General features: G+C 56.3%; 1 protein-coding gene across 1 annotated transcript in view; it reads left to right on the forward strand.

Moving 5' to 3' along the window:
* SLC22A12 (solute carrier family 22 member 12) overlaps positions 1-19,222 on the forward strand; it is a gene marked incomplete at its 5' end in the record, with an annotated part of 31,133 nt that extends 11,911 nt beyond the window's left edge. The window contains 11 exon segments of the mRNA XM_081154914.1: positions 11,806-11,833; positions 11,837-12,211; positions 12,912-13,015; positions 13,480-13,634; positions 13,711-13,879; positions 15,526-15,649; positions 15,815-15,930; positions 16,640-16,854; positions 17,357-17,465; positions 17,714-17,917; positions 18,461-19,222. Of these exon segments, the coding sequence (XP_081011040.1) occupies positions 11,806-11,833; positions 11,837-12,211; positions 12,912-13,015; positions 13,480-13,634; positions 13,711-13,879; positions 15,526-15,649; positions 15,815-15,930; positions 16,640-16,854; positions 17,357-17,465; positions 17,714-17,917; positions 18,461-18,524 (1,663 nt within the window). The 3' untranslated portion in view covers positions 18,525-19,222.
* Positions 19,223-21,782: the final 2,560 nt, after the last annotated feature.

Genomic DNA, 21,782 nt, shown 5'->3' on the forward strand with positions numbered 1-21,782 from the left:
AGAGGTGGTTGCTCGCTACACTTAAGAGAACCTCAGAGAGATGAAGCGGCTTTTCCCAGGTCCCACAGGTAGAAGGCGACTGTACCTGGGGCAGGAAAACACTGTGGCTACGAGCCGGCTCTGCAGCCAGACTGCCTGGAACTGGACCCTACCCGCGCGTGTCACTTACCTCTTATCAAGACTGACTCCTGCAGAGAAGGCCAGGCCTCAGACCCAGGCGATGCGTGGGTTCTCCCGGACGTCCAGGAACAAACCACGCTAGTCTCACATGTGTTCTTGGAGAGAAGAGAAATGAGGGAACACTCCTCACCTTTATTTTATAGTCAGAGTCACCTTCACGTGTCCGCTTCCTCATTTGTAAAATGAGCATCAAAAAAAGAAAAAGCAACGTAGCTCAGTTTTGTTTGGGGGTTTGAATGAGTGATTAGTAAAAGCCCCGAGGACAGTGCCGGGCCGCAGCGCACACTCCATCAGCGCAGCTGTGGTGTCGGGGCCGAGGGTGCCTACAGGAGCCTGGGGCTGAGCCAGGACCCGGGCGTGATAACAGTAACAAGAGCAGCTGGTGCTTAGTGGGCCTTTGTGGTTTTAATACAGCATCTTACTTAACCCAAGTGATAACCCGACAAGATGCTGTCATGTGCAACTTCACTGCCCAGGCAGTGGAGACACAGAGAGGTTAAGTAACCTGCCTAAGGGTGCCCAGCTGAGAAGCAGGGATGCTGGGGTTTCATTTGCTCCTTCACTTAGTTCTTTTCTGCTGCGCGCTGACTGTGCCTCAGGCCATGGCCTATGCTTTGGGCATGCAGTCGCCAATGAAACCCTAATCTCAGGGTTTGCACCCCTATAACACTCAATTCCCAGGTCTGTCCTCCACGCCCCAAAGGTGGGCCATTTCCCGCACGTCACTGCTCTTTCTGTTGACTGTTCCAGGAGATCGGCAGCAGCCAAGGACAACCGGCAAGAGGTGGTCATCACAGAAAGCACCTGGTTCTAGAAATTCTGCCTGTGTGGAGCCCCTTTGGCAGAAGATCCATATGGAAGGAATTGCCTCATCTCCAACCAGAGGGTGGAAGCCACGTGGGCAACCTTGAGGGTTGGGTGTGGCTGGGGCCAGGCAGCCGTGGCTGAGTGGGCAGTGTGGCCATCTGCTGCTCTCCATGCCCAAGTCAGACTCTCCACCTGCCCCAGCCCCAGAGGAGCCCGCCAGGCAGGCTGCCCTCGTGTCACTCCCCCACTTCACGGAACCTGCTGTGCAGGTTTCTCACCCCCTCTCCCCAGCTTCTAGATTGGGTCATAAGGACACCGGCAGGGACCAGACAGACCTGGGTTCTAATCTCTCCCCACCACTTACATGGTCCTCATCTGTAAAATGGGTGGGACACAGGGCTGATGGATCTCAGTACAGACCAGACTCCAACAAGTAGAGCTGCTAACAGCGGCCAGATACGTGTGTACAGATCATATCCTGTCCCAAGGCACCCGCTAAGGAGGCATGTGGTGGCTGAAATCCAGCCCAGGCTACACTGGCCCAGCCCCTAGCCCTAACAGGGGCTGCGTTCACTCTGAGTAAGGGATCGTTTTCAGGGCCTCCTATTGACCCTGTTGGCGAGGGAGTGCTTCCTGCCCTGTGGTTATGGGGATGGCCGAACACAGGACACTTGAGATGGACCGCAGATCATCAGTCACATGCACCCACGGCCGCACACCAGCTAGGGTCCTGTGGGGGTGCGCTCAGGAACAGTGAGCCACCTGGAGCTCCGGAGGAGGCTTTATAGTATCCAGTGGGTGGGTGCCCTCTGGTTCCGAAGGATGTGATGGGCTTGTTTGAATGATTTCACAGGAAACTAGACACACTTCTCAGGGATAATAGGACCCGTGCCTGGCCCCCTGGATAAGACATGTCATTTGGCCAAGGGACCTTGCTCACAGGAGCAGAATGGAGAGGCCACTCAAGACACTCCTGGTTACCCCAGGTGTCAAAAAGCACATTTTGGGCCTCAGTTTTAGCCTTTACCCCACAGGGGCACCTTTTTGCTATTTGTCTATCTCAAGGGGTCACTCTTTTCTAATTCATGCAAAGACCCTCCCTGTGCCAGCAGCAACCCAAGCTGTTGAAACTATAGGATCATTGAGGCTGGCCACCTATTTAGAGGTGAAGAAACTAAAGCCCAGAGAGATGGAGTGACATGCTCAGAGTCACACGGTGAACCCCAGCCTGACTCCCAGTCCAGGGCTCCTTCCAACTCCTTGCCCTCATCTACACCCTGTGCCCTTTTATCTGTAGCCCTGTCCCAAAGTTATATGCCTCCCTGGAGATCCAGACTCTTTGGAAAACTCTCCACTGTCCTTGGACAACTCGGAAACCTCAAGTCCCAGGTTCCCATTCCAGGCATCCTAATTCCCCTCTCTCACATCTGAGGCACACAAGACCAACCAAACACAATCCAAATCAAACCCCCTGTCTGCTTAAAACCCTCCGGTGTCTTCTGATCAAGATCATACTTCTTCCACCAACAGGCCCCTGTGGTCCCTGGCCTTCCTTCACATGCAATAAATTTAAAATGACTCAAAGTATGTTCTTGGATCATCATGGAATTAAATTAAAAATCAGTAACAGAGATATATCTAAAAAACTTCAAGCTAAATAACACTTCTAAATGAATCATAGGTCAAAGAAGAAATCACAAAGGAAATTAGAAAATATTTTGAACTAGATTTAAAATTTTTTAATGACATATTGAAATTTGTAGGATGAAGTTAAAGTAGTGATTAGAGTAGCATTTATATCATTAAATGCCTACATTAGAAAGGAAGAAAGTCTCAAGTCAAATACATCGGCTTAAGAAATTAGTAAAAAAAAAAAAAGAGAGAGAGAGCTAATTAAACCTAAAGTAAGCAGGAGGCAGGAAATAATAAACAGCAGAAATCTAAGAAATAGAAAATGATTTTTTAAAAAAAAATCAGTGAAACTTGAAGCTGGTTCTTTGAGAAGATCAACAAAATTTATAAACCTCTAGAAATACTGATCAGGAAAAAAAGAGAAAAGACACACATTACCAATATCAGGAACAAAAAAGGAAGCATCACTACAAATCCTACAGACATTAAAATGATAAGGGAATATTATTACTAATATTTTACCAATAAATTAACATGTTTCTTGAAGGATACAAACTACCAAAGCTCACTCAAGAAAAAACAGATAACATTGTTAGCCCTGTATCTATTAAAGAAATTGAATTTATGATTTAAAACCTTCCCACAGAGAAAACTCCAGACCTCACTGGTTAATGGTTTCACTGGTTAATTCTGACAAACACTTAAGCAAGAAATAATACCAATTCTACACAAAAGCCTCCATAAAATTGAAAAAGAGATAACACTTCCCAACTCATTCTATGAGGCCAGCATTACTCTGATACCAAAATCAGAAAAAAAAAAGACATTATAAGAAAAGAACACTGTAAGTCAATATCTCTTACAAACATAGACACAAAAATTCTTAACAAACATTTAGAAAATTGAATCCAACAATATATTAGAAAGGTCAACACATCATGACCAAGTGGAGTTTGTCACAGGAATGCAAAGTGGGACCATGTGATCATCTCAATAGAAAGAGCATTTCACAAAATTCAGTGTTTATTCCTGGTAAATGACATTCGACAAACTAGGAATACAAGGGAATTTGCTCAACCTGATAAAGGGCATCTATGGAAAACCTAGAGGTAACATCGCACTTAATGGTGGAAGAGTGGATGCTCTCCTGTTAAGATTAGAAATGAGTCTAAGATGTCCACCTTTATCACTTCTATTCAACATTGGTCCTAGTCAGTGCAATAAGGCAAGAAAAAATAAATAAAAGGCATACAGATTAGAAAGGAAGACAAAACTGTCTTTATTTGCAAATGATGTAATTGTAGAAAATCCTTAAAAATCTACTAAAAGGTTACTAGAAATAATAAAGGAGTTTAGTAGGGTTGCAGGCTACAAGGTAAATATACAAAAATCTATTGTATTTCTGTATGCTAGTAACAATCAGAAACTGAGCAATCAGATAATACCACTTAACAACAGCACAGGAAAATGTGATACTTAGGGATAAATTCAACAGGCAAGATCTACACATACATTGAAAATTATAAAACATTGCTGAGAGAAATTAAAGAAGGCCTAAATAAATGGAGAGACATACCATATTCATAGATTGGAAAACTCTATTACCAATATGTCAATTCTCCACAAATGAATTTATAGATTCAATGCAATCCCAGTCAAATGCCAGCCCAACATGCCTGGTGATATGCTGAGATCCTGGGCCTGGCACTGAGGGTGGGGGCGGGTAAGATCCTGAGAACACTGGGCACCTCTTTTTGCAGGAGAAAGAGCAGCAAAAGAGAGGACAGAAGGAGCAGACCTCTGTGGTGGGAGAAAGCAGAGGTGAGAGAGGGTGAGGAGGAGGCTGCCGGATGAACCCAGAGGCTGAAGGCGGCCAGCACGTAGGACTGTGCAGTTCATACAGGCAGGGATCTTCTCACAGTGCAGCCAACGCGCCCTTTGTCTCCTCACACCTTGAAGAGTTAGGCAAATCGTGCATGTGTGTGTGTGCACATGTGTGCATGCATGTGTGTCTGTGTAAAAAAAAGGCTGGGGGCTGACCTTTGGTTTCCAGGATACAGATGCATCCAGGATAGAAACACAGGAAGAATCATAGCCCCGTGGCAGGCAGACTCTGGTGGGGACAGCATCCTTCGAGGAGCGGGGAAGCCCTCCCTTCACCCTCTCTCCCAAACCACCCTGCATTTTGCTCAAACAGCACTGGTGGGGAGTGAACCTGGAGGCCCAGTCCTCCAATATTTGCATTACAGTTATTCTCTCTCAAAAAATAAGAATTCTTCATTAAAACCATGAAGAAAACATCAACCATATGTGGAAAAATAAATCACATTTTAACCCAGACTCACACCAGCCTCACTCCATGGTGTACAGTTCAGTGCTTGTCCTTCAAATGGCACCTGTCCCTGCATGATCTGACCCTGGGCCCCCTCCCCCCACCTACCCTACTCCTCTGAACCCCTCTCAAGTCAGCCTTCAGGGGCTCCCAGGTATCTCCCACAGTCCTTGTCAAAAAATAATGATGCTGATGACGACGATAATGATAATATTGATATTATGCTCTCGCTGCTTGCCAGGGACATAAACCCATTTGGTCCTCACCAGAGCTTTATAAGATCAGAACTTTCATCACCCTCATTTTACAGACCAGGAGACTGAGGCACAGAGAGGTTAAGCACCTTTCCCAAGGCCACAGAGCTTGGACAGAGCAGGGATTCAAATCCAGACAGCCTACTCGAGTCTGTGCGCGTCACCCTCGGGCCACACCGCCTCCTGTTTCGGGAGAATCCTTGGGTTTGTTACAGCCGCAGCCGGCGCTGGCTGCTGTGACCCCGGGCTGTGCGCTTATCCACAGACGCAGACACGGAAACTCATGACCGCAGTGTTTGCACACGGATGCCAAATCCTGCCACTATATTTTCCGGTGAAGTGAGAGAGATTTGCCAAAATTCCTGTGACGCCTTCCTGACCCTTCTCCCAGCCTGACCTTGCATCCACCTAAGATTACTCCTCTTAATGGGCTGCAACTCGAAAATCAAAAAGAGAGTTTTCTCTGCGAGCGGGCCAGGCATTTCTAAGAATGCAGCTAAACCAGCATCCTAAAGGAAAGTCAGGACCGAGACCGGGGGACCAGCCGCTGGGAAGAGGGGGGCCCTGAGGCACCGGCTAGGGAAATGGCACAGGGCGGGGGAGGGGCAGTACCTACATTGGGCCTTGTGGAAACGCGCCAGCTGGTCGCTGTCAGCTGCGGGCAAGGCCCTCGCCGAGCTGGGCGAAGTTCAGCTGCTTGAGTTCTGACAAGTCTGGTTCTAACGGCTGGTTAACATCTCTCGGTTGAATTTTAACATGAAGAATCTTTTTGACACAGCAAGGAGAGCGAAGTCCCTTTGGTGAGGGAAGGCCAGACTTGCAGGAGCCGCTAGGCACATGAAAAGGAAGGAGCTGGAGCCCGGCTGCCCGGCCTCTCCTTGACCTACTTAGAGAAGATTTGTTCAAAGGGCCAGAGGCACCTGGAGCGGGGCCTCCTGGGAAGCCGAACGAACGAACGTGGCTGTGGTCAGGGCTGCAGCAGCTCACATGAGGGGTCCAATTAAAGCCATGATATACTCAGCCCCAAGCCTTGGCCACCTGCCTGAGATGGTTCAGAGCCAGCTGCCCGAGGCCACCCCATGGCCACCATGGAGCCTCCACGTGGGCAGTGGGTCCACATAGGTGGTCCGGCCTCACCTACTCCCAGGGGTTGTGACTTTGAGGCCACAGGAAGATGCATTTCCATGTAGCCAAAGCCTGTGAGCCAACCTCAGAAGTTAAAAGCATAAATGTTGGAGCTGGACCAACCTGAGTTGGAGTCCTGATCCTGCCACAGAGCAGCTGCATGACTTAGATTCCCCTCTCTGAAGCTCAGTTTTCACACCTGTAAAAATGGGTATAAGAATGTGGAAGGGTTGTTGGAAGGATTAAATGAGTTAATACAGGAAGAGAACTTAGGATCATGTCCAACACATAATAAAGACTCAATGGCCATTAGGTATCAGCAGCATCATCACCACCACCATCACCATCATCATCACCACCATCATCACCACCACCACCACCATCACCATCACCACCATCATCACCACCACCATCACCACCATCATCATCACCACCACCATCACCATCACCATCATCACCACCACCATCACCACCACCACCACCATCACCATCACCACCATCACCATCATCACCACCACCATCACCATCACCACCATCATCATCACCACCACCACCACCATCACCATCATCACAAAGCATCGAGGGACCCTGAGCTGTTCCCTGGGGAATTCTGAATTGAGCCTGTGGCCACATTTGGGGCACATTTGGTACCGATGAGGGGGTCCACTGTGTTTTTCAGGAAGGCAGGCGCCCAGCCTTTCAGAACTGCCCAGAACAGCAGTTTGGAATAAAACACCCAGAGACCAGACCTTCAGAGGTTCTGGAGAAGGAGTTGGTGTTTGGGGCTCTAATTATCTTTACTTTGACACTTGGGTGGCCAGAGATGGTGAAGACCCTCAGAGAACAGTGTCTTCTTGTCACGAACACCACATTGCAAAGTGGGGCTATAATGCCATTTTACAGATGAAGAGATTGAGACCCCAGGAGCCCAGATTCAGAGACCACGAAGCCTGCACGGCCTCTCCCCAGCCCTGCCTGGGCCCCGGTCTGCATGCCAGGTCCTGCTCTGGGCACAGTTGGGGACACGATGACTCAGACCCGGCCTTTAGGAAGCCTGCATCCCGTTACCTGGCAGAGGGAAGAGCTCGAGGCTCATCGAGCGGGCAGGGCTGTTGGGAGGTGGGCAGGGACAGGAGCGGGAGAAGATTGTAGGGATGGGTGGGTGGCATGGTGGCACTAGCCCTCAGGTAAAAGAAGCAGCAGAGCCCGGCCGGCGTGGCTCAGCGGTTGAGTGTCCACCCAGGATCCAGGGGATCGCAGTTCAGTTCCCGGTCAGGGCACATGCCCGGGTTGCGGGCTCTATCCCCAGCAGGGGGTGCGCAGGAGGCAGCCGATCAATGACTCTCATCACTGATGTTTCTCTCTCTCTCCCTCTCCCTTCCTCTCTCTGAAATCAATAAAGATATATTTTTATTGGGGAGAAAAAGGGACATCTGTAATATTTTAAACAATAATAAAATTTAAAAATTAAATTAAATTAAAAAAAGATATATTTTTTAAAATAAAAAAAGAAAAGAAACAACAGAACAGGAAGACAGGGCACAGGGCATTTCCGGAACGGGCCGGTGCTCTGCCATGTGAAGGAGGCAACGAAGCAAAGGTTTTGAAGATGGGGGGCGGGGGGCGGGGGGCTGGCTGCCTTGGTGCTGTCTCTGAAGCATTAGGGAGTCATCAGAGGCTTTGAGCAGGGGTAACAAGCTAGAAGCTGGCAGATTACTTCAAAGGGACCAACCCAGAGCACGCTTTCAGGGGTGTCATCCCACCTCAAAGAATCCAGCCCATGGAGATGTGGGACAGGAGGAGAGGGGAAGCTCAGATGCCACATTAATAATGTCCCAGGTTCTGGGAACCCCAGAGCATGAGCAAACTGAGCTGGCTTTGGCTGCCGCCTCCTTCAGCTGTCCACCTGGATTCAGCCAGCTCTGCTGGCCACCCAGGGACTTGTCTGAGTCACTGACAGTCTGAAATCCTACTGGCCTTTCTCCTGCCTGGCCTGAGACCAGAGGCAGCTGCTGTCGCCACAGGACATTGGGGGTTGGGAGGAATTACGATCTGGCCAGAGAGATGTCCACGCAGTGCACCCCCAGGCCCAGAAAAAAAGAAAAAAACCAACCACATTGACAAACAGCTTGCCTGTGTCCATTCTCACAATTATGTCATCCCACTGTTAGTACCTGATGGGCACCGAGGCTGGCTCTGGTCAGGGGGTGCTAAGCCTTCCCCCAGCACCATCTCCCCTCATCTCTTCTGACCCAGTTGCCTCTCTCCTTGACCTTCTCTCCACCTGACGCTCACCCCACAGTCCTAACCTAAGCCCATAGCTGCCCGCCTCCCAGGCTCCCCCCAGCCTCCCCCTCTGTACCCGCACGAGGACAATTCTACGGTGCCACCTGGCTCTAGAGCCCGGTGGCCTCCCTTTCTGCGCGGCCCTCACCTCCACGTCATCGCTTCCCTCCTGACTGTCAGCCCAGCCGTTCCCCTGCACCTGCGCCGCTCAGCGGCCCCGCATCTGGTCATCACTGTCGCCTGGCCAAGCCCCTCCCTGCCAAGCCCAGCTCCCTGTCGACTCCACACGCGGCCCTAGCTGCAGGCCCGGCTGCAGGGCCCCCACGGCCAGCCGGTCTCACCTAGGGAGACGCCAGCCCAAGGGGCGCCGCCTGCAGTGCCGCCCACTTCCCAGCGCGCTCCTCCCAACGTCACATCCACCAGAAGAGCTTCGTGTCCACGTGCCACGTCCACACGCTGCCCTTACCTCCTGCCGCCGAGGAGCTCCAAGGGCCAAGCCCTCCTGGGAGCTGGAGCCAGTCCCCTCCCACGGTCCCTGGGACGCTGCTTCCGAATATCCGCCTCCTGCAGACATCATCAGGTTCCCCCTCAGCCCAGGGATTTCCATCGGCACCCAGAGTGCAGCCTCTCCCACCACCGTGTGAACCCCTGTAGCGGAGGTGGCCACGGCCCGCAGGGCAGAGCCTGCTGCCGAGGCCCCCCAGCCCCCCACCATCTGGTGGGGCCTTGGGACTAGTTCTCACTAGGAAGGGGAGTGGGAGCCTCTCGTCCCTTCCGTGGCCTGATACACACAAGCACAGCGACCGTGGACTATGCTGGACGCGGCAGAGCCACGGGGGCAGCCTGAGTTCCCCGATGCCACCGGGCGACAGCTGCCCACCAGTCGGCAACACCCACTCGGAACTTCAAATGGCCGAGAAGCAAACTTCGATTGTGTTCAGCCACTGTGCGTTTTGGGGCTTGGGTGTGACAGCAGCCGAACGCAAACCGCACCCCCTTCGGCTGCCCCTTCACGTTTCCTTGCAGCGAAGCTCCTTGAACGAGCTGTCTGCGCCCCCTGCCCCGCTGCCTTCCAGCCTGGGCCCCGCCGCTCCACAGGAGCCTGCCAACCGGGTCCCCGGTCATCCAGCAAGCCCACCGCCAGCCCAGAGGTCAGTTCCAGCCCTCACCCCACGGAAGGGTGCACGTTTGGAAGTTAAAATTCCCGCGCTTTGGGAAACGAGTCTCAACAGAAGGGCTGAAGAGCAGACGGAATTCAACCAGCGAGGCCGGGCGCGAGCTGGACGCCGGCGCCGCGCCCACCGGAGGCTCTTCCTGACCAGTTCCGGGGCGTCTGTGACATGCAACCGAGGCCTCTCCTCGGTCCACTGAGGCCATACTAACGGTGCCTGCTGTGTGCCAGGCGTTGCTCCGGGCGACAGGGGCAGCGGTGAGCAAAACCGGCCAAGTCCCCACCTTTGTAATTTATTATTTACTTATTTATCTATTTAATCTTCACCTGAGCATGTGTTTTTATTGATTTTTTTAGAGAGAGAAGAAGGGAGGGAGAGAGAAACATGGATGTGCGACAGAAACATCACCAGTCGCCTCCTGTACTCACCCCGACCAGGGATCGAACCCGCAACCTAGGTGTGTGCGCCCTGACTGGGAATCAAACCCGCAACCTTTTTTTTTTTTTGGTGTACAGGACAACGCTCCAGAGCCGCCCGGCCAGGGCGAGTCCCCACCTTTAAGGAGCTAGCATTCGAGCGTGGGAAGCCAGACAGAAAGGAGATGTTTGGGTAGAGGCGAAGGGCGCCGGGTGGTGGTCCGTGCAGTGGAAAAGCAGGAAAGGGGACGGGGGGGGAGGGGGGAGTGCCGAGGGCAGGGGCAGTTAGGGTTAAACAGGGCTCTCGGCAGGGCCTCGCGGACAACGTGCCTTCTCAACAAAGGTTTGAGGAGACGAGGCATCGGCTGTCTGGGAGAAGAGGGTTGTGGCAGAAGAAACAGCAGGTGCAAGGGTCCTGAGGCAGAGACGTGCCCGGAACATTCAGGCAGCAGTAAGGAGGCCAGTGGGGCTGGCGTGGAGGAAGCAAGACTAGGAGCCGAGCCAGAGCCAGAGCCAGAGCCAGAGCCAGAGCGGCGGCAGGGGCCCCGCATCACAAGGGCTTGGCTTTCACGCTGTGAGATGAGGCGACACTGCCAGGTCTGAGCACAACAGTGACGTGGTGAGTGGAAGTAAAGCAGAATCCACCTCTCTGTGTGTGGAGAATCAACTGGTGGGCTCAAGGGTGGAGGCAGGGAGGCCAGCGAAGAGGTCACTGCAGCGACCCTGGGGAAAGAGGCAAGGGCTTGGCCGAGGGAGTGCGGGGCAGAGGCAGGGGTGAGCGTGTCCTGGTTGTTCTGAAGGGACCGCCGCCAGGGCTTCCTGGCCAAGGGCTCGGGAGGTGTGAATGAAGGCGGGTCAGGGGTGGCTCCAGGGTGCTGTCCTGGCAGCTGGAAACGTGGAGTAATGGACGCTGCGACAGGGAAGCCGTGGGAGAAGCACCTTGAAGGGAAGTTCAGCTTTGGCTGCAGTAGGTGTGAGATGTTTATTAGGCCGGTGGCTCGGGACGGACACACACACACACACACACAGTTCCTCAGAGTGCATGGGGTGTCCCTCAGGCCCACATCAGCCCCAAGATTAGGAAGATCCCCAGCGAGGCAGGCAGGGGTGCCAAGGGGAGGCTGCAGCACCATGCGTCCCAGGACAGAGCCCAGGCACCCCCACCCGCCAGAGACCAGGCTTCCTGGGGGCCTCCAGCCCACGCAGGGAGGAGCTGCCGTTCTACACTCGCTCCCTCACATTGGGTTAACCTTTGACTGAGATGATTATTAACCCCTATATCCATAGGTGTCACTGGTCACAGTTTAATTCCAGGCCGGGTGACTTCAGGATCCACTTTCCCCACTTCTCAAATTCATCTCTGAGGAGATGCCAGCAAACTCAGGGTCACACCACGCAGCCTCAGGTTCCAGCTGGAGTGACCTTGAGTGACAGCTGCTGGAGAACCCAGCCTGAGTCAGCAAAGCAGAGGGCACTGCCATGCCCCAGGCTGCCCGGCAGAGAAGCCCTCTCTGCGGCCTGGGAAGCAGGCCACTGGCTCCAGCCCCTTAGCCCTGAGCCCATCCCTGTGACGTGGGCACCCCCATTGGCCCCCCGGGGAGCCCCATGGCCTTTTCTGAACTCCTGGACTGAGTGGGCAGCCTGGGCCGCTTCCAGGTTCTCCAGTCCGTGGCCTTGGTCATGCCCATCATGTGGATCACCACTCAGAATCTGCTGGAGAACTTCTCAGCTGCTGTGCCAGGTCACCGCTGCTGGGTGCCGCTCCTGGACAACGGCACTGCCCTGGACGGCACCCCCAGTGCCCTGCGCCCTGAGGCCCTGCTGGCTGTGTCCATCCCACCGGGCCCCAACCATGGGCCCCACCAATGTCGCCGCTTCCGCCAACCACAGTGGCAGCTCCTGGACACCAACAGCACGGCCACCAACTGGAGCGAGGCCGCCACAGAGCCATGTGTGGATGGCTGGGTCTATGACCGTAGCACCTTCACCTCCACCATCGTGGACAAGGTAAGGGCCTCCCCCGACACCCACCCCAGTCCTGGCGCCTCAGATGTCAAAGTCACTGCTCATAGTTGGCAGGATGCAGAATGGCCGTCCCAGGAGCCATCTCACTCTCCAGCCAGCCCTCCTCGGCCACATGCACCTACAGAGGGACTAGTGACAGGAAACAGCCTACAAAGGCCCTGGGCTGGTGGGACAGCAGGTGACACTGAGTGGGCACCCTGGACGCCCAGGGCGGCTTTACTGCCTTTTATCAGGGGTGACTCAGGCAGCTTTCTCCACATGCAAGTCCAACTGCTCTGCCTGCCACAGGGAGACTCAGGGAAGTCATTAGATTCCCAGAGGCAACCCCACAAGGGGGCATTGGACACATCTGGGAAAGTAGGAGGGGTGCCCCATCGCAGCCAGCGGGAAGGGGCCCCTTTGTAAAGAAGCAGAGGAAAGTAGGGGGAGGTGCCAGCTCCCAGCTCCCACAAGGCAGGGGAGGGCAGATGAGGCCAGACAGGGCCTGACCCTTGACTGGAGGGCAATAGGGAGCCATGAAGGGTCTTAGCAAGGAGTGACAGCCTTCGCTGTCCCACAGGACCCTGCCCTACAACCCTAGAGGTCACTACACCCAGTTCCCTGGTGCCTTCCCCTCTACTTCCCCCTTCCACCTGGGCTCCCCCGATGTCCTGAGCTCAGCTCCCTACTCCTCTCCCACCAGTGGGACCTGGTGTGTGACTCTCAGGCCCTGAAGCCCATGGCCCAGTCCATCTTCCTGGCTGGGGTCCTGGTGGGAACCGCAGTGACTGGCCAAGCCTCTGACAGGTACGTGTCCCTGTCCGCTTACCATCCAAGCAGGCCCATTGCCTTGGCTGCCCCCTTGCTCCCAGATGCCTGTGTGGGGTCTCCTTCCTGACGCCCTCCAGCTGCGCTGTGAGCAGGGCTCCTCCCCTCTCGGGCCTTGGCTTCTCAGACTCTCCTCCGAGGTTGTGGAGGGTCATGCTCTCATCACTCACTCACTGCCGACACCTGCTCAGCCGCATGCCTGCCTTCAGCTGCTGCTTGGATGCTCCCGCTGACAGAGAACTCAGTTCCTGCCGAGAGTACCGTCACACCCACCTGTGCTCATGGGCCCCCTGTGGATGAATAATGTGGGCCTGGCCCCAGGTGTCATTTTAGCATCGCCCCCTGCTCAGCCTGGAAGTGTGGGGTGGGCTCTAGTGGTCCAGACCCCTGTGGTGTTACCGTGGCCTGCTGTGGACCTGCCACCCTCCCGGTGTGTGTCGCAGGTTCGGACGCAGGCTGGTGCTGACCTGGGGCTACTTTCAGATTGCTGTGTGGGGCACGGCGACCACCTTTGCGCCCAGCTTCCCCGTGTACTGCCTCTTCCGCTTCCTGGCGGCCTTGGCCATCACGGGCATCATGATGAACACCGCCACCATCCGTAGGTCCCCCTGACCCAGGGTCGAGCGGGGAAGGCTCTCAAGGCTCCTGGGGCGAGCTGTGTGGTCTCCTTGCAGTGATAGAGTGGACATCAGCACAAGCCCGAGCCATGGTGATGACTTTCAGCAACCTGGGCTACAGCTTCGGCATGATCCTGATGGCCACGGCGGCCTACGGCATACGCGACTGGATGTGGCTGCAGCTGGTGGCCTCTGTCCCCTTCTTCCTCTTCTTTGTGTACTCCTGGTGGGTGCCACCCCATCCCCCTGCCACCTTCCTCGCAGGGGAATGGGAGACTGCCCTCCCCCGGGGGGCAGAGGGTTGGGGAAGCAGGAGGCCAGGGGTGCAGGGCAGGAGGGGATCACAGGAGCCCAGCCTAGCTGGAGGCCACCGCCCGCAGTGCCCACCCACTCCACCCAAGGGTCCAGGAAGCATCTCCTTCCCCCGCTCCTCGCTGCTGCCTCTTTCTCCCTTCCCCCCTCTGTCCTGTCACTCTCCATGACCTGTCACCATTGCTCTGCGCCACCCTGCTCGGCCTCTGTAGCATGTGGTGGGTGCCTGGAGTGCCCTCTCCTTGGGCAGCCTCATCGGTGCCCACGGCTCTCTCTCCACTGGCTGCAGACCCCAAAACCCCCTGCAGCCCTGCCTTTCCCAGCCACCAGCCTCCTGTTTCCAGCAGCCTGTGTGACATCTCCATGATCGGTGTCCTAGCACTAAAATGTAGCATCTCCTTACACCTGCTCCTCTGCAAGCCCCCAGCATTGACAGCAACCCTCACCCACCAGTGCTGGAGTCAGAGTCGCCCTGACGCGCCCTCTCCCGCCCCGAGTCCAGCAGGTCACTGGGTCTAGTCAACTCCACCTCTAACGGGCACCTTAATCTTCCCTTCTATCCCGTTCTGCAAACCCTAAAGGACCTTAGGGTCCCGGTGGGTGTGAAGCACGTGGCTGCACCTGCTGCTGCTGCAGGAAAAGTGTGGCTGGCTGGTGGCCCGCGGGGGTGGGAGCCAGGGCAGAGAGGCGGGCACCCCAGGGAGCTCGGCCAGGCGGGCACACAGTGTAGATCTGGACTTGACATTGAGGCCGTGGAAGCCAGGTTGGTGTTAGGGTCTGGGTCCTGCCAGGGGGAGGGGACACGCATGCACGGGCCGAATGGCACCCAGGAGGTGGCTGCTGTTGTCTCGGCTTGAACAATAGGGACAAAGGGCTGTGACAAAGGCTGTGGGATACAAGGGGTGCTAGAGGTGATGAGAACTGTTGACTGACTGGTGGGGGCTGGTGATGTGGGGACCAAAGACCCTTCTCCAGGCCTGAGTCCCCCCTCCCCCGGCAGGCATGAAGCTGTTTGCAGGTTGGGGTACCGGGGGAGGAGCAGGCTCAGGCAGGAGGTGCAGCCATGGAGATAAACAGGGGGCCCTGTGACAGTGCTCCTGGGCAGTGCCAGACAGTAGAGGAGAGATCCTGGCAGGCTTGGAGCCTGGGTGGGTGGGCAGGACTGTGCTGCTGTAGCTACTGGGGGGAGGAGACCTTACTGCACCCAGGCCTGGCTCCCAGGTGAGGCAGGGGAAGGGCCATGGGGTCAGGAGGAGACAGGAAGGGAGACCAGGGACTCCCAACTTCAACCCAATGGAGGGGGGAGGGAGGAGAGAGGAAGGATGCCAGCTGCAGGAGGAGGGTGGCTGAGGTGGTGTGGCCGCCCTTTGCTGCCCACCCACTGACCTCACCACCCTGAGTCTGGGGCCTGTGGGCCCCAGTAAGGCCACCCCCTTAGGCAGAGGGGGAGAGAGGGTCAGTGAGGCTGTGTAGGCCAGGCCCTGGGCCACCCACTGGAGCCAGGCCCTGGGGGTCACAGGCAATGACGTCCTCCCACTCTCCCCTCCTTCCCCTCCTCAGGTGGCTGCCGGAGTCTGCGAGATGGCTCCTCACCACGGGCCAGGTGGAGCAGGGCCTTCGGGAACTGCAGAGGGTGGCTGCCATCAACGGGAAGAGGGCAGTGGGGGATGCACTGACCACGGAGGTGAGGTGGGCCCGAGCCTTCCCCAGGGCTGGACCCTCAGACCCTTTCCCTGACCCTGCACAGGGCCTTGGAGAGGCAACCAAGAGCCCCAGCCCCCTGGGATAAGGGTTTTAGAGATGGGGCCTGCCTGGAGCTCCCAGTGCTAACAATGTCCCTCCCCCCAAGGTCTTGCTCTCAGCCATGCAGAAGGAGCTCAGCGTGAGCCAGACTCCCACCAACTTGGGCAACCTGCTTTGCACACCTGGACTGGGCCTCCGGACCTGCATCTCCACTCTGTGCTGGTAGATGTCCCTCCAACCCCCACCCACCTGGCCCCACCTCAGCCTGTCCCTACCCACAGGCTGCCAGGGAACTTGGAGTCAAGACTCTGTTGGTCTCACTGGCCTGGGGTCCTCTGATGACTCTCCTGTTGGTGCCACTGGCCTGGGGGGCCTCCAGCACAAAGCCTGTAGCGCTGGCGCCTCAGTCAGTCCTGGGGAAACAGCCCAGGCCGGGTGGGCTCCGGTGGCTGAGCGTGGGTAGAAGACATTAATGAGGAGGATTCGTAAGAAAAGCGCTGGAAGAGCTGAAGGCCTAGTGGGATGAGGCGGCAGAGGCTTCAACACCAGAAAGGCATAGCCACCCTAGCTCGGAGGGACCGGGGAGGAGGGATGGGTATTCTCAGAGCCCAGGAGCAGTGCCACCAGCAAAGACAGAAACCAGCGAGGCCTCCGAGGGAGGGGACACAGCCTTGGCCAGACAGGGCACTAGGGAGAGGGAGGGAGGAACCCCCTGCTTCTCCCCTGGTCCTGTCTCCAGCCTCTCACCAGCGCCTCCCAATGGCCAAACCTAACGGGGAGCAGCACTGGCAAGGGAACCTGGGAAATGCAGTCCGCAGAGACCACCCTCTGCCCGACTGAGCCCACGGGAGGAGGGCGGAAATGGGCCTGAGAACGAACAAGCCGTTGAACAGCCCGCTCTTCAGCCTGACTCCACCTGTCCCACCCCCAGGTTTGCCTTTGGTTTCACCTTCTTTGGCCTGGCCCTGGACCTGCAGGCCCTGGACAGCAACATCTTCCTGCTCCAGGTCCTCATTGGGGTCATTGACATGGCAGCCAAGATAGGCATATTGCTGCTGCTGAGCTCCCTGGGCCGCCGCCCCATGCTGGCAGCGTCCCTGGTGCTGGCGGGGCTCTGCATCCTGGCCAACGTGCTGGTGCCCTACGGTGAGCGGGCAGGTCTGGGTGCACAGCACTGTGGCCAGAGGAGCCGACCTGGGGAGGGGGGCCTGAGCCAGGAACACAGGCCCCTTGTCCCCTCCTCTCAGGGGGCTGGACTAGAACTGGGGCCCAGTTAGGAAGGAGACTGCTGGGTGTCTGGGAGAGATGGTGATGGCTTGAACTGGGCAGTGGGAGCAAGGATGGAGTGGGTGGGTGGCCTGTGAAAAATTGTGAAGATAAAATAAGATCTCAGTGGTGAATTGTGGGGACAGGGGCAGGGAAATTGGGAGGTATCAGAGGGACTTCCTGGGTCTCGCTCTGGGTGTCTGGTTGGGGAGCAGGTTTGGGGGGTCAGAGAATGTGCTTATGAGGTCACGTAGGACATGGTGCACGTACAAGGTCTGGGGACACCCAAGGTGACTCAGGCAACTGGAAAGTCAGGGAGAGGGCCTCCATCTGACCCTGGGGCCCCTGCCACCATCCCTGCTAACCCTGTCTCTACCCACAGAGATGAGGTCCCTGCGCTCAGCCCTAGCCCTGCTGGGGCTCGGGTGGATAGGGGTCACCTTCACCTGCATCACCATTTACAGTGGTGAGCTCTTCCCCACCGTACTCAGGTGAGACTGTGCCTGGGCCCAAGGATGGGGGTGCCCTGGGATGGGAGGGCAGGATGGGGTGGTCTTCCCCAGGCCTGGTGTCCATGCCTGTGTCTCTCTTCTATGTGGTCTCAGGCTGGCTGCCTATATGGGTCTCTGCTCAGCCTGACCCACTGTACCTCCCTGAGCAGAGCCGGGCTGGGCCGGAGTGGGAGGTCAAGGCCGAGGGTGGGCAGAGTGGCCCCTCACAGGTGCACCTGTGCTGGCAGGACAACTGCAGTGGGCCTGGGCCAGATGTCGGCCCGAGGGGGAGCCATCCTGGGGCCTCTGGTTCGGCTACTGGGTATCCACAACCCCTCACTGCCCCTGCTGCTGTATGGGGCGGTGCCAGTGCTGAGTGGCCTGACCGTGCTGCTGCTGCCTGAGACCCGGGGCCTTCCGCTGCCCGACACCATCCAGGATGTACAGAGCCAGTGAGTGGACCCAGCCCCGGGACTAACATCTTCTCCCTATAGAGAACCCCAGAACGGGATGGGCCTGGCTACCCATGCCCATCACTGGACAGAGGAGAAGCAGAGGCCCAGAGAGGGCTCCGATTGTCCAAGAGTCACACAGCACATCTTTGAGAGAGCAGAGGCCAAGGGCTGGGTCTCCCAACTGACAGTGGGGATTTTGTAGTCTGTTCTTCATTCCACCACTGAGGCCCAAATGGCCCAGCTACCCCCAGCTCCACCTTGAGATAGGTCAGGGGAAGGGAGTGCAGCTCTGTGTAAGGGGGAGAGCCGAGGGAATGATGGCCATTTTGGGGAGTCTTTACTGGCCCTACTCTACTGCTAAAGCCCAGGGATGTCTGTCAAGGCTGTAACTGCCCATCCACCCCCATCACATGCCCTGGGAGCTCAGTCCTGGGCCTCCAAGAGCAGTAGTATCTTCTGAGTCCTCAGGATGGACACAGGTCAGAGGTCAGGGGTCACTGCACCTGCGAGACACAACCCCTCCTTGTCTTTCCTGAACAGGACAGTAAAGAAGGCAACACATGATACCCGGGGGCCTTCTGTCCTGAAATCCACACAGCTTTAGACTTCCTGAGAGCCTGCAATGGGACCGGGGAGGAGCCTTCTGTCCTCCACTGAAGGCAGGAAAGCAATGGCCTCGATTTCCAGAGAGCCCGGGGCTGTCCCTCCAGCCCAGCCCTGCCTCTCTGTCTGAGGAGCCACCTTCAATACAGAAAGGGCAAAGGATGGTGTGATTGGCAGGAGGCCACCTAACCCTCGCTCATGGGTACAAAGAGGAGCCGAGACCAGGCCTGAGGGAGGGGCCCGCCTATTGGCCTCCTGCTCCCCTCTTGCTGCTCCTGGCTCAGAGGCTGATCACCCACAGCTGAAACCTCCTCAGCTTCTCACTCCAGCCTGAGGGCCCTCAGCGATGGAATCTCTGCTCCTCAGCTTCACCCGCCCCAGCTCCTCTCCACACTCCAGCCACACAGCCAGTCCCACCGGCCAGCCCTGTCTTCTGCCTGGAATCCCCCTGCCACCTTCTCTACAAACTCCCACGCAGCCTCCCAGACCCAGGCCAATGTCCTCATTCCAGGGGCCCAGGGCCCAGCCCCAGGATCTCATGAAACCCTTACCCATGGCTGTGGCCACGCCTGTCTCCCACCCTGCCAGCCTGTGAGTTCCCAGGGGGTTGGGGTATCCCCAGTTCCCACACAGAGCCAGGCGGAGGGGCACAGGTGGGAGACGAGAGAGTAAATAAAGGAACAAAGGACTGGGCCTCACAGACTCAGTGATGGGCCAAGTCTGCCTGGGCGGGGCTCCTTGCTGGGGCGGCCCTTCTTCAGGCCAGCTTTCCTGCCCTGAGTGTTCGCCTGAGCGCCTTCCCTTTATACTCCCTGTTGTGAGCCAGGCACCAGGCTGGGCACCTGAAGGCATCACCTCCTTTCATCTTTTCCTGAATCCTTCAAGGTAGACTTTGCCCTGTTTCAGAGATGGGAAAACTAAGGCTCAGAGAAACTGACTGCCCACAACACATAGCCAGGAGGGTCTGTAGGTGTCCAGAGCCCAGCTCAGGCCTCACATCCCGGTGTCCAGTGATGCTCCACAAGGGCAGGGGCCTCCTGCTCAGAACCAGCTAGGTCCCTGCAGGATCCCCTGGCACCAAGTGGTCAACTGACCTTGCTCCTAGTCCTTCCAGGTGGTCACAATCTTCCAGGACCCAGGGCCCTGCCCCTCTGGGGCTACTAAGGAGTGTTATCACCGTGAGAGAGTGAGCACTCTGGGCAGGGAGAAGGGTCCTCCCTGGGCAGCAGACAGAGGCCTGCCTTACAGTCAGGTGCTGCCACCTGAATGGCTGCCTCACAGCTGGGTGCTGCCACCTGAATGGCAGGCCCACTTTTTCCATTTTCCTGCCTCCAGCCAGGCCTTCAGCTCACCCAGGAGGGTGTGTGGGGAGGGGCAGTGCCAGGCACCACAGGTTCCATGTCCGCCTCCAGGAGGGGGACATCCTCCCAGAAGAGCCCAGTACTGGCCAAGCTGGTGTTCCCTCCCCTGGGGGCTTGCATGGCCAGGACAGGTCTTCAAGGTCAAAGGCTTCAGCCAGACTTCACTTCTAGCTTCCTCCCCAAACCTTGTCCTTGGTCCCCAGAGGTAGAATCTCCTGACACATTCTTGCCAGTAATAACTGCTGATGAGTGGAGCACCTGGAACTTCAGCCACCCCTAGGCTGGCCAGAACCCAAAAGCCCCACTCAGGCCCAGGTGCCAAGTTCAACATCAGATGCCCAAGACAAAGGAGCTGAAACCGAGGGGACCATATCTTACAGATGGGGAAACTGGCAGGGTCCAGGAATTTTTCCTCTTATAACCAAACCCTTGAGTGACAGGAGCTCGTAGCCTCCTTGTACAGAAAGGAAAACACCTGGTCCCACAGCCACAGGGCATGAGCAGGACTGGGGCCACCCTTCCGGTTCCTGCACTGTCCCCCTCTCTGGCCCCCTATTCTGACTGTTCAGGGCTATTCTACAAATTTCTGAAGGCTGTCCCTTCCTTTCTCGACACCAAAGAACTATGGCCTGCCTGTTTTGATTTTCTTTTGCTGGTGGTGATAGGGCAGGGGAACATAAGTCTCTGTCCCTTAAACAGAGAGCGAGGGAGGCCTCACCCAGCGGCGAGGCCAGCACCTGTACAGGGACAAGACATCCTGGCAAGACTGCCCCAAGCCAGGGCCTCTGCGAAGCTTCCACCAGGGTTAGAGCTGACCGTGGAGATGCTGACCTCAGGCTCTAAGACTGTGAGCAGCAATGAGGGAAAGAGGGGACCAGAGTCTCCCCAGCCAGGGTGGCTGGCTTAGGATGCAAGGAGAGCACAAGGCCATGGAAATCCACACCCCAGGCAACTGGGGAGGACCCATTCTCCTAACCTTGATAGGACTCTGGGGCAGGACTCAAGGACCTCTGGGGGCACACTCCATGGTGGAGATGGTCCCAAGACAAAAGCTGAATTCCAAAAATGGAAGGAAGGAGGGGGAAATGAGCCAACTTGGGTCTGGCTCCTGCAAGCATTGAGCCCAACGGCCTGGGAAGCGTCTAAGCGGAAACACCAGGTTTGTGAACTGAAAAATGCCACGAGCAGGAGCTGGGCAGGAGCAGAGCTGCCATGGATGGAAACTCAGGAAGCTGACTCAGGCAGTGATGGGCGATGGTGAGCAAAGGGCACGAGGAAGCAGAGCCGGAGGGAAGACAAGCTCCCCCAGGCAGAAGGTGGAGGAAACCTGAGTGACACAAGCAAGGCTGTCATGTCTCCTGTGTTCAGTGGCATGGGGATCCACCACCGCCACCAGGGAGACAAAACCTATCCATACTCTGCTCCTGAGGGTGCCTGCACAGTCGTGTCCTCACCTACAACCTCCACCTCGAGTCTCTGCTCCTTGTGACCAAGAGGCTTAAATAGTCCTGGCTCAGTTGGTTAGAGCATCGCTCTGATGCGCCAAGGTTGAGGTTCAATTCCAGGTCGGGGCTCATGCAAGAATCAACCAACAAATGCGTAAACAAGTGGAACAACAAATCGATGTTTCTCTCTCTCTCTTCTTTCAAAAATCAAAACAAAACACCAAAACCCCACCAAAAAACAAACAAAACAAAAAACACAGCTGTCTCTCAGCTTGTCTGGGGCCGTTGGCCTATTTGGTGCCTCCATGAAGAAAACACCTGAGGGTGGGTAGTGCTGTGTCTGCTTCCATCTGTAGCCCCAGGAACTGCCCATGGTCAGCCCAAGTGGATATGGAAAATGTGGGTTGAAACCACTAGAGATGCGGAAGGAGTAAACCCTGGAGTGAGGCAGAA

Source organism: Miniopterus schreibersii, assembly GCF_964146895.1.
Source record: "Miniopterus schreibersii genome assembly, chromosome: 12".
NCBI lineage: Eukaryota > Metazoa > Chordata > Mammalia > Chiroptera > Miniopteridae > Miniopterus > Miniopterus schreibersii.